Source organism: Cibotium barometz, chromosome 41 (assembly GCF_041138505.1).
Source record: "Cibotium barometz isolate CiBa-2024 chromosome 41, ASM4113850v1, whole genome shotgun sequence".
Classification (NCBI taxonomy): domain Eukaryota; kingdom Viridiplantae; phylum Streptophyta; class Polypodiopsida; order Cyatheales; family Cibotiaceae; genus Cibotium; species Cibotium barometz.
In genome coordinates this window covers 47,403,468-47,417,198 of record NC_141086.1, presented here as the reverse complement: position 1 = coordinate 47,417,198, position 13,731 = coordinate 47,403,468, and the positions used below count along the sequence as shown (strand labels likewise).

Genomic DNA, 13,731 nt, shown 5'->3' with positions numbered 1-13,731 from the left:
AATGCTGACATACAGGGTAACAGTGACTTTGACTGAAACACAAATTTGTCACACGAAAGAAACCTTGATCACGCCACTGAAAGCATAGTGGAGATGTAGAGGAGTCGTGCGTATGCCACCAATGAGAAAAGCCTTACAAATATCTTTTTGCTTAAGAAGCCTAGCCACCTCTGCACAGCCTTTAGTCGGGTATTCGTGGTGTCTGCATCCTGGTCCAAGTCATCCAAAAGCTTTGTGTTTGAAACACACACGCCCGCAGAGAGAGAGAGAGAGAGAGAGAGCTGCCCCCCTTGCCGGGGCGGGAGCTTTCCCCCCCTCTCCAATATGTTTTCTCAGAATAGCACGCCCCCTTGGATATCCAGAATTTCCCCCCCCCGTTGTCCTTATTGAATGTGATTTTCCTGTTCCCTCTCCATTCCGTCTGGCCAAGGTCGCTTTTTCTGAAAAGGGAGAGGGAAACTTTCCCCTTCTGCCAAAATAGTAGGTGCATGGTGGGGTATATGAGCCAACCGGGAAAAAAAAGGATGCTGAAGCGCTTCAATGGCTGTTGGTCGCTGACTAGGATCCCATGAACACAAAGCCATCATAAGATTGATGGCTTCAGCACTTGCATCAAGCTGACCATTTATCATCTGCAACTGCTCCGGATGAAAAGTACCCACATTCGAGGCTAAAAATATCTCAAACCATAGCTCCTTTGCAAAAACTTCCTTCTACAAAGTTATTCCCAATATGTTTGACTATATTTCTCCAATTCGTAGCATCTTCATCAGGCACTCCCTGCTCCTGATATTTTGCCTCCAAAATGGCTCCCTGTCCTCCTCTATTACCCACACAGGCTTGTATTTTAAAGCATATACACACATGTACTTCACTGTTTTCATGTCCACGCATCTCAATCCATTTAAAATAGTCTCTGAGCATGCTTTCATTGCATGGACGTGCCACAGCACGACAGCGCTTGCTCTTGGCTCTTTGCTCGCTCCATACAACGTCCCATAACTGTAGACATTGCATATTGGCTTCAGGCGGGGCAGCATCTCTAAGATCACTGCATGCTACACGCATGCTCCCCAAAATGGTTCGTGTTATGTGCTGATGGTTGAAATCTGCTATCTTCTGTCTATCTAGCAGCTCAGCGTTGCCTCCGCTTCGAAGCCGACGCTGTGCATTTTCCCATATTTGGTCTATGAGATCTCGCATGAGTATCTCAGACTCATTGATCTTTTTGATGACATCATCAGTACATTGTGATACTGTGATAACCGCTTCAACGCGAATTGCTCGCAGAACAATTTTGCGCTCTTCGGGAGAAAGCATGTTGATCGTCTTCGTAAATCTAGCAAATATCACTAAACACAAAAAAACAGAATATCAAACATTACTGAAATAAACATCAAGCAAACGTGAGAGAACAGCAACAAGTATATCAATATCGTCAATGTTCATACAAAAACGGAATATCAAATAATTTTAATGAACTCAACATCATCCAATACATCATCAAACGTGAGAAAACAGAAATAAGTGTATCATTACTTATCAATGATCAAACAAAAACAGAATATATCAAACAACATTACTGAACTCAACATCATGCAATACATTATCGAACGTGAGACAACCGCAACAAGCGCATTATTACTTACGAAGTGTATACATTATCGAATGAGAGAGAGAGAGAGAGAGGGGAGGAAGAGAGAGAGGTGTGACAGATAGAGAGAGGAAAAATTAAATGACATTTTTTATAGTTTTGTGAGTTCCTAAAGAGAGAAAAATAATGTTTTGTAATCCTAAAGCACTTCTCATCTACATACCTATCGTGATAGAGAGAGATGTGAAGTGTATCATGAGAGAGAGAGAGAGAAAGAGTTGTGAAGTGTATCATTGCGAGAGAGAGAGAGAGAATTGTGAAGTGTATCATGAGAGAGAGAGAGAGAGGAGAGGAAGAGAGAGTTGTGACAGATAGAGAGAAGAAACATTAAATGACATTTTTAATGTTTTTGTGAGTTCCTAAAGAGAAAAATAATGTACACATCTATCGTGTTGTGAAGTGAATCATGAGAGAGATAGAGAAAGAGTTGTGAAGTGTATCATGAGAGAGAGAGGGGGGTAAGAAGAGAGAGATTCATATTTTTTGAGTTACGAATCACGATATTATAAAATAAAACGTTTAGACAATATGATGTAAACTTTGATCCATGAAATACTAATGCCGCGTTAGCAACCAAGTATCGCATGGATCAAACACAATAAAAACAATACAAGTCAAATCAAACAAATTTACGACATTTATTCGACCGCGTTAACGATCATATGCCGAAATACGCAAGCAAATTTACGACACTTTTTCGACCGCGTTAACGATCAAATGCCGCAATATGCAAAAAACATTTTATGCACTAGCGGACGACACCAACTTGCCGTGTTAACGACAAAATGCCGCCCGATTCTATGGGAATACCAATAGGATACGAACATACACTGGCCGCGTTACCGACCATATGTCCGCATTTGACAAAGGGAAGGGAAGGGAAGGTGACATCGCCATAACGATACTATGCTTGCCGCGTTACCGACTAGTACCGCTACGGCGTGTCATACTTACCATAGGACACAGACTAGCCGCGTTACTGACTAAGTGCCCCAGGGTAAGCACCATTCCGAAGAATGGCCTTACACACACACCAGTCGTGTGGCGGGCCACCCAAATCCTGCCGCGCATTGCGACAATGGGCGGCTGCCCGCACGAACTCACCCACACACACATCCCTCGTGTGGCGGACCACCCACATCCTGCCGCGCATTGCGATAGTGGGCGGCTGCCCGCACGAACACACCCACATACACACACACACACAAGTTTTCATTACCTGTGTATGCTGTCAGCAATGAAATCCCAAAGGGCCCCCCGGGCCCATATATATAGAAAATTGTACCCCGCCGGGCTATATGACGACCCCGAGGGGCCCGCCGGGCTTTGATTTATCCCGGCGGGCCCGCCGGGTATAGCAAAAGCCCGGTGGGATTTTTCCCGGTTACCAGGTCGCTTGCCACCGGCTTTTTTGAGAACATGTTAACATGTGAACATGTTAATAACATGTTCACACATGTTATTAACAAAAAAAATTTTGTGATCACGTGAATATAAAATCAGAGAATGCAACTAAAGTCAACATTTTAGAACAGTATATAGTTTAATGTTAGCGTGCATAGTCACATTTGTTTTGTAATTGTTTAAAATCTATCTTTGCATAAAAGTAGTTGTAACATGCCTTCCCCCACATGCACACCTTTATCATTAAGCATGCTCATTTTTTTCCAGGTCATGTGATTGATTCTAATTGGCAGAGGCGACTTCTTCGTCACAGAGCATTAGTACGTCACATGTCCAAGAAAATCCAGAGTGTACGAAGACAGTTGGTTCAGCGCCGTCTTGACCGTCTACGGGAAATTGATGCAAGGTTGCGCTTTGTGCATCCCTCCGAGGGGGTTATCATACTGACATGGTATTCGTCAGACCCAATATGCGTACCCCTACGCAAAGAGGATGATAGGAGGGCTATTATTCTAAACCTTAATGGTTTGTTGTGCCATGTTGTCGAAACCCAATATGATGAGAAGGATCCTCCTTATAGCAACGAGTTGGTAAAATATCCAATTAACCAATATCGTTATGTCCTATGTCACAAGGATGCACATGAGTTCTTAGATTGGTGTATTCAATTCTTTTATGTTTTTATTTGGAGCGCATGTAGGAGAACTAAGCTCTCTGGAATAATTGACACAGTATTTCCACAACAAAAGCCCAAGTTTGCAGGTGTTCTCTCACAAGAGCATTGTTCAAAATCCACATGGGTTGTGCAGAATAGACAAGTTTTCTTTAAAAAGCTTGAGACCTTTTGGGGTCTCCATCCTTTGTACAACAAGAAAAATACATTGATAATTGATGATAGCTACTATAAGGTGTTTAAGAATGAACGAGGAACCTGGTTAATAGTCCGAGAATTATACCATCAACCTTCCAAGGAAAGGTATAGTTTTTTGACAGAAGATTTAAGAAATTGGTTGTTTTTATGGCTACAGAATGATCGGCAAGAGTATACATGGGATAATGCCTTTGAAGAAAAACCTAACCAATTCCCAGATGATGTGATGAAGAAATGGCTTGAAGAAGAGAAATTGGAAGTAGAGAATAGGAAAAAGGCAGAGGTGTGGAAGCAACAGCAGGAGGCTGATGCTAAGGCAGAGAGATAGGAACAACTTGAAATTCAAAGAAAGCAAAGAGAGGAGGCTGAAGCTGAGGCAGAGAGGCAAGCAGAGAGTACAAATCAAGCAAAGCAACAAGAGGAGGCATCATGAAAGTAATACACCACCATGAAGCTCATTTTGTTTGTCCCTAATATAATCAAATGTAGAGGATGCAAGTATTTTGGCCTTTTTTTAATGTAATAAAAAGCCATATATTGAAATATGATATTGTAATCAGGCCTCTTATGGAGCATACTGTTCAAATGTTTGCTTTTGCAAAGCATTGAACAAATTCTAGCACAAGCAATAAATTCATGTTCATTTACAATGTCTTATTATAATTGAGTCATAAATGGAGTGCATCCTTCTCTAAGGGGACTCCTTTTATCCTTTTATCTTTTGGTCAAAGTTTGCAAATTATTATTTTTTTAGTAAGAGTAGGTGAAGACTTTTAACTATCATTTTGACAAAGGTCATCCTACTGCAAGGAGACTCTTTCTATCTTTAGTAATGTTAATTTGTAGTAGTTGTGTATATAAGGAAACTTTCACCATGTCAAATTATAAATTCTTGTTTCAAATTATTTAGTCTGTGTTCATTACAATGCAGTCATAAAATTGGAGAGTGCATCCTACTCTAAGGGGACTCTCAATATACAATCTCTTGTATCAATGTTTTTACTTGGGAGTCTAGATTGAACAAATGGTAGATCTTGGTTCTTTCAATGCGTTCTTGCTCCACGTTGGTAGAGCTAGCATTCTATGTCTATATCTACCATGTGGTGGAGCTACCATCCATTGAAGTCTAGCTGTATAATTTCATGGAGCTAGCTAGCTCCACCATGTGGTGGAGGTAGCAGCCATGGTCTCTTCATGGAATTTTGGCCTTACCACATGGTGGAGCTAGTATCCATGTGTGGTAGACCTAAACCTTTGGAAGTCATAAAATACGACTAGAATTTTGAGTCTAGATATACCGTTTGGTGGAGCTTGCATCCACTGAAGTCTAGCTCTATAATGTCCAAGTGGTGGAACAGGATCTAGAATGGATAAGTCATGGATCAAGAAATCCTTTTCAGCTCTATAACAGACAAGTGCTAGATCTAAAGTGAAGAGATAAAGTGATTGACGTTGGACTGCTAGCCCATGCTAGCTAGACACCTCAATATGAGCAACAAGTCAAATATCTCGCTACATTGTCCATTTCAGATAAATAACTACACGAGTTTTCTTCAAAAAAGTTCATTTCTTTTGGGGTCTCCATGTTTTGTACAACAACAAGAATACATTGAAACTCGATGATAGCTACTACAATGTGTTCAACAATCAAGATGATAATCAAGATAATAATTGAGAGAATAATCTAAGTGTGTAATCTTGTGAGTACACAAAATGAACATGCTTAAAAAGAAGCTCAATACCTCATTCAACCAATACACCCCCATGACACTAGTACATTTTGTTACTCCCTTTTGTAATTGAATGTAAATGGTCTTTGTAAATGGTCTCTATTATAATAAAATATAAAGGGTCTTTGTAATTTGGCCATCTTCGCGAGCGTGCTGTTCAATTGTGTGCCTTTTGCAAGGCATTGAACATATTTTAACACAAAAAAATAAATTCAGTTTCATTTACAATGTTTTATTATAATGGAGTCGTAGATGGAGTGCATCCTACTTTAAGGAGACTCCTTTTATCTATTGACAAAGTGCATCATACTTTAAGGGGACTCTTTAGTAGAATAAGCTTCATCAAAATGAAATCTTTTAACCGTAATTTTGACAAAGTGCATCCTACTCAAGGAGACTCTTTCTATCTTTAATAATGTTAATCTGTAGCGATTGTATATATAAGTATAATACCTTCACCACCTCAATTTATAAAATCTTGTTCATTTTGTCTTGTTCATTACAATGAAGCTTTAAAATTGGAGAGTGCATCCTACTCTAAGGGGACTCTCAAAATGCAATCTCTTGTATCAATGTTTGTAATTGGGGGTCTAGATCAATCAAATGTTATATCTTGGTTTCTTATGGACTGTAGAATGGCCAAGTGGTGGATCTAAAAATCTTTAAATGCTCCTCAATGTGTTGTAGCTCCACATGGTAGAGCTAGCTCAAAATTCTAGCTCTACCATGTGGTGGAGCTAGAACCCCTTAAAATCAAAATTACACCCCCATGATACTAGCACATTTTGTTACTTCATTTTATAATTGAATGTAAATGGTCTTTGAATATGGTCTCTAGTATAATAAAATATAGAGGATCTTTGTAATTTGGCCAACTTTGGGAGCAGACTGTTCAATTGTGTATCTTTGCAATGCATTGAACAAATTTTAACACAATAAATAAATTCATAGATGGAGTGCATCCTAGTCTAAGGAGACTCCTCTTATGCATCCACAGTGCATCCTACTTTAAGGGGACTCCTTTTATCCAGCTATCTTTTGGTTGTTAATGCAAAAGTTTTATTATTTCTTTAGTAGAATTAGCTTCATCAAAATGAAAATTTATAATCGTAATTTTCACAAAGTGCATCCTACTCCAAGGAGACTCTTTCTATCCTTATAATAATGATAATTTGTAGTGGTTGTGTATATAAGGATACCTTCAAGTGGTGGATCTGAAAAATCTTGAAACCTAAGTTTCTATTTCTAAGATCAAGCTAGGTTCGATCTAGCAGCACTTCATAAAGCAAACCATTTTTAAATTTTTTATACTAGGTTGAAGAAGGTAGATTCTAGATTAAATGCATACAATTTTTCAATGTGGGAATGGGATTTTTCCCACTTTACCTAATACGGTCTTTATATCTCCTGGAAGGATTTCAAGAAGGATAAAAATTCAATGGTTCTTGCCTATACATGTCTTTGTGGCATGTTTCAATACAATGGAATTGGAGAGGACAAGAACGATGTGGCTTAATAGAAGACTATCTACAACTGATCTGGACACTGTACTTGGAGAAGGATGGAGTACCAAGGAAACGTTTCATTTTGGTGACAATATCAGTTGTAGAGTAAGCCCAAATTCTATGTCTATCTCATACCAACTATGTCGTCAATCCCTAGTTTTGGGCTATGAATATAGGAGATGGAAAAGCAAGCTTGGTAGTTGGGTCCCTTTGGATTCTGAAGAGAATTGTCCAGAGTTTGAATTTAACATCATAGTCCATCCATTCATAGATCCTAGGAACCTTATAGTAACATCAAACTGGAGACTACAACATGTAAGAGAGTCGCTTGAGTTTCTGGACGAAACATCACCTGAATATAGATTCAAAGTAGATGATATTGTTGTCAGTACAAGGATGGAGAGTGTAACCTCATGCATCACATGTCTTCCCCCAAAAAAAGTTGTATTTGAGCCACTTGCAAGGGCAAGTTTGTTAAGCTGAAAAGGATTTCTCCAATAATACAATCAATATATTCTGCTAAATTTCGTCTTGACTTCTTCTCACAAAAATGGTCAACATATTGTTCGCAACACAAAACAAGGTTTAATAGTTGAATATCAAATTATTGATACTGAATTTAAGTACAAAATATAGTCCCAAAAAGGGTGTGTTCATATGGACAAAATGAACAAAACAAAAGCCAATTTGTGGAATCACTCAACAAAATCAACTTTTCTTTTGGCATGGGATGACCCTGGATCTTTATAGAATCTTTCTCTCTTCTGTTTGCTTTGATCAAATTTGGCTGATTGAGGTTCAAGTTCCGGTGTTTTGAGCTCTTGAGGTGTTGGAAAGGAAGACTTTGCAGTGGATTCCTCAACTGGTGGTAAGTTGGGCTCTTCTTTGAGATCTTTAGGTGTTGGCGAGGGAGATTTGGCAGTGGGGTCTGGTTTTGGAGAAGGTTCTTTGGAGGTTGGCTTTGGAGACTTGGCAGTCTTCTTGGGGGACATGAAAAAGAAATTGAATGGAGAGCCAACATTTGCCCTCTTACTTTCTTTGTTGGATGAACGACGTTTTTGAATTTTAAATTTCACTGGTGAGTGAAACGAAAGACCTTTAGTAGCACTCTTCTCTTTGACAGGGGTCTTCTCTTTGATTGGGGTTTTCTCTTTGACAGGGGTCTTCTCTTTGATAGGAGTCTTCTCTTGAGCTGGTGAAGAGCTCTTCTCTTTAGCAGGAGGGCTAGGGCTCATGGGTCTTCTCTTTAGTAGTGCTCTTTTTCCCCTTGGAAGATCTAACACCATATTGGGGAATATGGGAATTTCTCACAAGTTTGGGACACGTGGTCAAAAGTTTGGATTAACCATAACTTGAACACCACTAATCCAAAATGAGCACTTTATAGCTCTTTAGATTCCATTTTTCAAGCGCTTTCCAACGATAGGTCATATGATAGGGTTTTGAGAAACTTACAAACATGTTATCCATGTCCCCCTTTTTTTAAGTATTCAAAAATGGGAATTGGGAAATTCCCAAATTCACTAATATGGTGTTATCTGCTCTTAGTAGGGCTCTTCTTTCTTTCCTTCTTCTCTTTGGCAGAGGTCTTTTTCTTTTTGAATGAGCTATCTTTGACATGGCTTTTCTTCTCCTCCTTTTTTCTTTTCTTTGAAGTTGTACCCTTGGCTCCTTTCTTAGGTGGAAAGGGGGAATCAGGATCAACTGGATTGATAGATCTTTCCAAAACCATAGACACTGCCTTCTCCCTTATCCAACTTACCCAAGGATTTGGATATTCATGCAACTAAGGCAAAAGAAAATGATAAAATTTCTTAATATGAGAAAGTCACTAAATGTATTGACCCAATCAATCAATGCTATCATTACATGAACTTACAGTAAGTGTTGTCATTCTAAATCTTGACTCAAGATATCTCCAAGTATTAGCAAGCACCATCCATCCACAAGATGTTGAGTCTTTCTGCAAAGGAACTTTCTGATTGTAGTACTTAAAATCTTCAAGTTTGTAGTCTTCATAGGTGGAACCTAGGAAACTCAAGATAAGTTTGGCAGCACTGCAAGCATAAAATATTGAGGGTCAACCAAACAATTGAAAACTTACAAAATATTACTCTAGAACATAAACCATGGTAAAGTTGATTCTTACATTTTACTTCTCCCATGAATGGATGCTAAAGAACTCATAAAGATTACATCTCTATCCAATAGATTGAAGATAATAAGACTCCAATGGCCTCTGTGATAAGATGAATACTGCAATTAGTTATGAATATTGTAATGATGGACAAAAGATAATTGAGTGTGAGTCTTACACTTCAACATAAGGGTATACAATTGCATGTCAGCATATTAAAGTTTTTTAGAAAACTTGCAAGATCCCCTTGCCTATTGAAAAGGCACTATGTAACACGGGGATCAAGAATGGTCACTTGCATAGCCATTGAGTCAGGAAGATCCCTCATAAGAGATCTAGAGACATAAACAAAACATATCAATAAAATATGGAATCTGAGAAATTCATCAAGAAAGCAAAAGGAAATCCACACAAACCTCAGACAGATAAAGAGGACTGTGTTACATATCTCAATATTGTGATTCACAAGCATACTTGTGTCTTCAGGGGTAATGTCACAATAAACCTCATTCTCTCCATGCATGGAGACATCTACTACCATTTGACCTATAACATTCTGATAAAGTTCTGAATTGGATGCATGAAGAATTTTAGCTTGCTGAGAAAGAATGGCATCCTCTGTAATCTTCTCCTGCTCTCTCTCTTTCTCCACTTCTTCTTTAATATCATGAGCTTTTCTTGTACTATAAGTATGCGAAACATCTTCAATAACAACTGATTGTTTGGGTTGTCTTGCTGGAGGAATATTTAGAATTTCAAAAGCCCTCATATATTGACTTGGAATGGGTTCCAAAGCTTTGTCAAACTTGTATCTAAGTCTGGACATAAGCACAAAATCTTTGCTCATGAGAGTGATCCTATGAGCAAATGCAGCAGCAATGTATCCATCATTCATAAAGTCAATCAAAAAATCCTCAGCAGCCTCTTGAAGACACATAAGGGCTTGTGACTCCCATCAGACTTTATCAAGATATGTGTTTCTCATTTTGCCAATTAACCTTTCTGATATGTCCCTGACAACCCGCATAAATGGCAATGGAGGGATGAGAAGATTAGTAGATTTCTGTGCCGCTCTGATCTCTCTTAGTGACTTCACCTGATAGTTTAATCTCTTTCTTGCTGTTGCCCTAGCACGAGGCTTTGGAGGAGGCTTTTCTTGTTTTTCATCGACAACTGGCTTTTTGGAAGATCCTGGTTTGTCTTGAACTTTTTCAGTCTCCAAAGGGACGTAGACTTTCCTTGCAGTCTGTTTTGTCCTCGCCATTGAAGTTTAAGAAAAAGAAGAGAACCCGATCGGGGTGATTTGGGAGTTGAGATAAAAAAAACTAACAGTGGCCCGAACTAAGCGATGGGGCGGATCCAAATTGGTTGGATTAGCTCTATCACTTGATTCGGGCTATGACTATAGGAGATGAAACTAAGCGATGAATAGCTTCCAAAAGGATTGGAATAGCTCAATCGCTTGATTCCGGATATGTCCGGAACAAAGTGAAAATGGAGATCGGCTCTATTGCCTGACTCGAGGTATGGCCAAGTGATAGGGGAGGATCTGGAACCAAGCGATAAGAAGGTCCGATTTGTTTGGATGAGCGTTATCGCTTGAATCCGGGACTAAGCGATGAGAAGGATCCGAGATGTTCGGATGAGATCTATCGCTTGATATGGGTGAGAAGGGTAAAAGAAGATTCCGGGAATTTCGGAGGAGCAATTTCGCTTGATACCATGTCGATGAAAAATAGAAATGTTTTCATGAAAATTAAATTTTTATACCTCAAATCCGTCAGTACATAGGACCGTTGGATACACGTGTCATGCAATCATTTTTGCCACGTGGCACGAACGGTCACTATTTAAGGTATTTTTGCCACGCTCCACGTGCTCCATTGGATATTCTCAAAAACTCTCTCTCGTTTTTTTTCGAACCTTCAAATTGCCAAGGCCCGCACCAGATGATAGAATCATTCCTTAACTTTTGGACCACTTATTTTCGCTTAGTCGGGCTCTGCCATATAGTGACTTCCAAGCTCTATTTTGCAAAACTCTCTCTTTTTTGTTCAAACCTTCAAATTGCCAAAGCCCGCACCAAGCGATAGAAGCATTCCAAAACTTTTGGACCACTTGTTTTCGCTTAGTTCGGGCTCTGCCATATAAACACTTCCAAGCCTTCTTCAGAATTGTTCCAGCGTTTTTCTTAAATATCACAATGAGTAAAAGTGTTGAGGGACGACATGAACTTGATGAAGAAAGCCCAAGTGAAAGACTCTTGAATGCTATTTTGCAAGATGGTCATGACATGAAGGTATACGCAGATGCAGTGGAGATATTCAATCCAAGGTTTGTTCTTTCAGATGTTTTGATGAAGCTTATGGACATTCTTGAAGAGGAGTACAAAAATTTGAAATGTCAATTGAAGGTCATTGTTTTCATATCGGAGACAATGATTTTTGTCACCTTACCGATTTTACTCAGCTGTCAGTGGAGAAAGCCAAAGTTACAAAGAGGTTCAGTAGATTTTCAAATAGAATCTCTTTCACATGCCCTTCATCCATTTCTTGTCCAATTCATAAAAAGCTTTGTAACCTTGTCCCCAAAGATGTCTCCTTTCTTTTCTTTCTATTTTTGAGAGCAGAAATACAAGATAAAGAGCAAGAATCAGATATTGATGCAGAGAAGGAGGAAGAAAACTTAAATGTCACCACAGTCTCAAAGCTAGAGAAAAGTGAGATTTTAGAAGAGGAAGAAATTGATGTTCAAGCTGAGGAGAAAGAAAGTGCAAATCTTGATGTTGCTGAATTTAGGGCTTTCATTGTTTTACTGAAGAGCCCTCAGAGGAAGCAAGCATATCTGAATCCTCTGTTACTGTTCCAAGCTATCCTTTCTTCTATATCAATGAGAAAGATTTTATTCCTTTGTCCTATCTTCAATGTCTCTTCAATATCAGGGAAGACTACTGTATTGCAGCAATTTCAGAAGCTTGTGAGGTAACCAAAGACTTTATTGATACAGAAGTAGAGTCAAAGGAAGAGTTTTTGGCACTTGGTTTGCAAACATCTAACCACTCATTTATCCCTGCTCCTGATGCACTTGCCTTGTGCCTTAAAAGAGTGGATGAGGAGAAACCTTCCCTTAGAGATGAGGATTTTGAGAACAGGCTTATTGAGTTAGGTGTAGAGTCTTTTGGCAGAGATTTCAAGCTTCAGGTAGATTCTGATAAAGTGGAAAGGGTTGGCTCATGCAACTTGATGAAAGACAAAGTAGTAAGTGAGGATGAGTTGCAGAAGGTAGTTTCCTTTTAATCTTTTGCAAAATGTTATTGTGATTGTAATTTTTTTAAAGTGAGGTTTTTGTCTTACAGATTGAATTGCTTGATAAGGATGATTTTCTAGGAAGAGCTAAAGGCAGCAGAGTGAAAGCTACAGAGACTAGGTCAAGAAGGCCTTCATCTGCTCTCATGCACTACTTACCTACATTGGATAAGGCTGTGTTCTGTGCATTCCACATGAACTTCTCTGAAGATGCTGAGTTGCCAATATTTGCCTTGAAGGTGTTGTCAAGGTTCATGGGATACACTCCCCTTCAAATAAATGCTAACAAGGTCTTGCTTCTAGAGAGAGCTGCTGCTCTTAGAATCTTTGGATATGCTGCAAGTTTCAATGCCTCAAGAGTAGGATACTTTCTTTGCTACTCTAGCTATGCAGCTGCAACTGAGGAGTCAGATATCAATCTTCTTGGAGGTTATAGAAGGAGAAAATTTTTGAGATATAGAGGTGACATGCCAAATAGTCCCAAGAGAGTCAAAAACTAATGTACACACATATTTTGCAAGGACTGATTATAATTCAGCAAATATTTTATAAGAGGTACAAATGTGTTAGTAAATCATTAGTCTCTATCTTGAGGTGTTTGTGTAGTTTCAGATTGCGGGTTCTTTGATCTCATCCTTTGTAAATTGCCTCCTGCAGAACCAATTGAATAATTCTTTAAGTGCATTGCTTCTTCTTTGACCACCTCCTCTTCTGGTACATCTAAAAAAGGAAGTTCTCGCTTGATAGTAAGACTTTTCCATTCCTTGTGTGTTCCATGTTGCAAGGGGTCCTTCTGTAGCAAAATATGGTCCATGCAAGTAAAGAATATGCTACAAAGACAATTCTTTGTTAGTAAATTTAAGAAATTACACTTTAATTTTAACTATTTTGATAAGTCTAAACACTCACCAAGTAATAAGTTATGTCTTTTTCTCCCCAGGTATCTATGATAGCTTTTATTAAAAGCTTTATTGCTTTTTTGAAATCATCTGCATAAGTATTTGAACCAACTTGTTGTCTTAGGACTTTGAAAAAATTGTCGAGTTTTTTCCAAACTTCCATACATTTGTTGGCTACATCTGGTCTACTTTTGACATTTGTGGTAATGACACATAGATGTTTCAG

General features: G+C 38.8%; 1 protein-coding gene across 1 annotated transcript in view; it reads left to right on the top strand.

Annotated features, from left to right (window-relative positions):
• The window catches only part of LOC147615023 (uncharacterized), a 62,583-nt gene that overhangs the window by 43,503 nt on the left and 5,349 nt on the right, over positions 1-13,731 (top strand). Inside the window, exon 3 of the mRNA XM_086780022.1 lies at positions 3,326-4,034. Coding sequence (XP_086636148.1) covers positions 3,388-4,034 — 647 coding nt within the window. The 5' untranslated portion in view covers positions 3,326-3,387. The remainder of the gene's footprint in view (positions 1-3,325; positions 4,035-13,731) is intronic.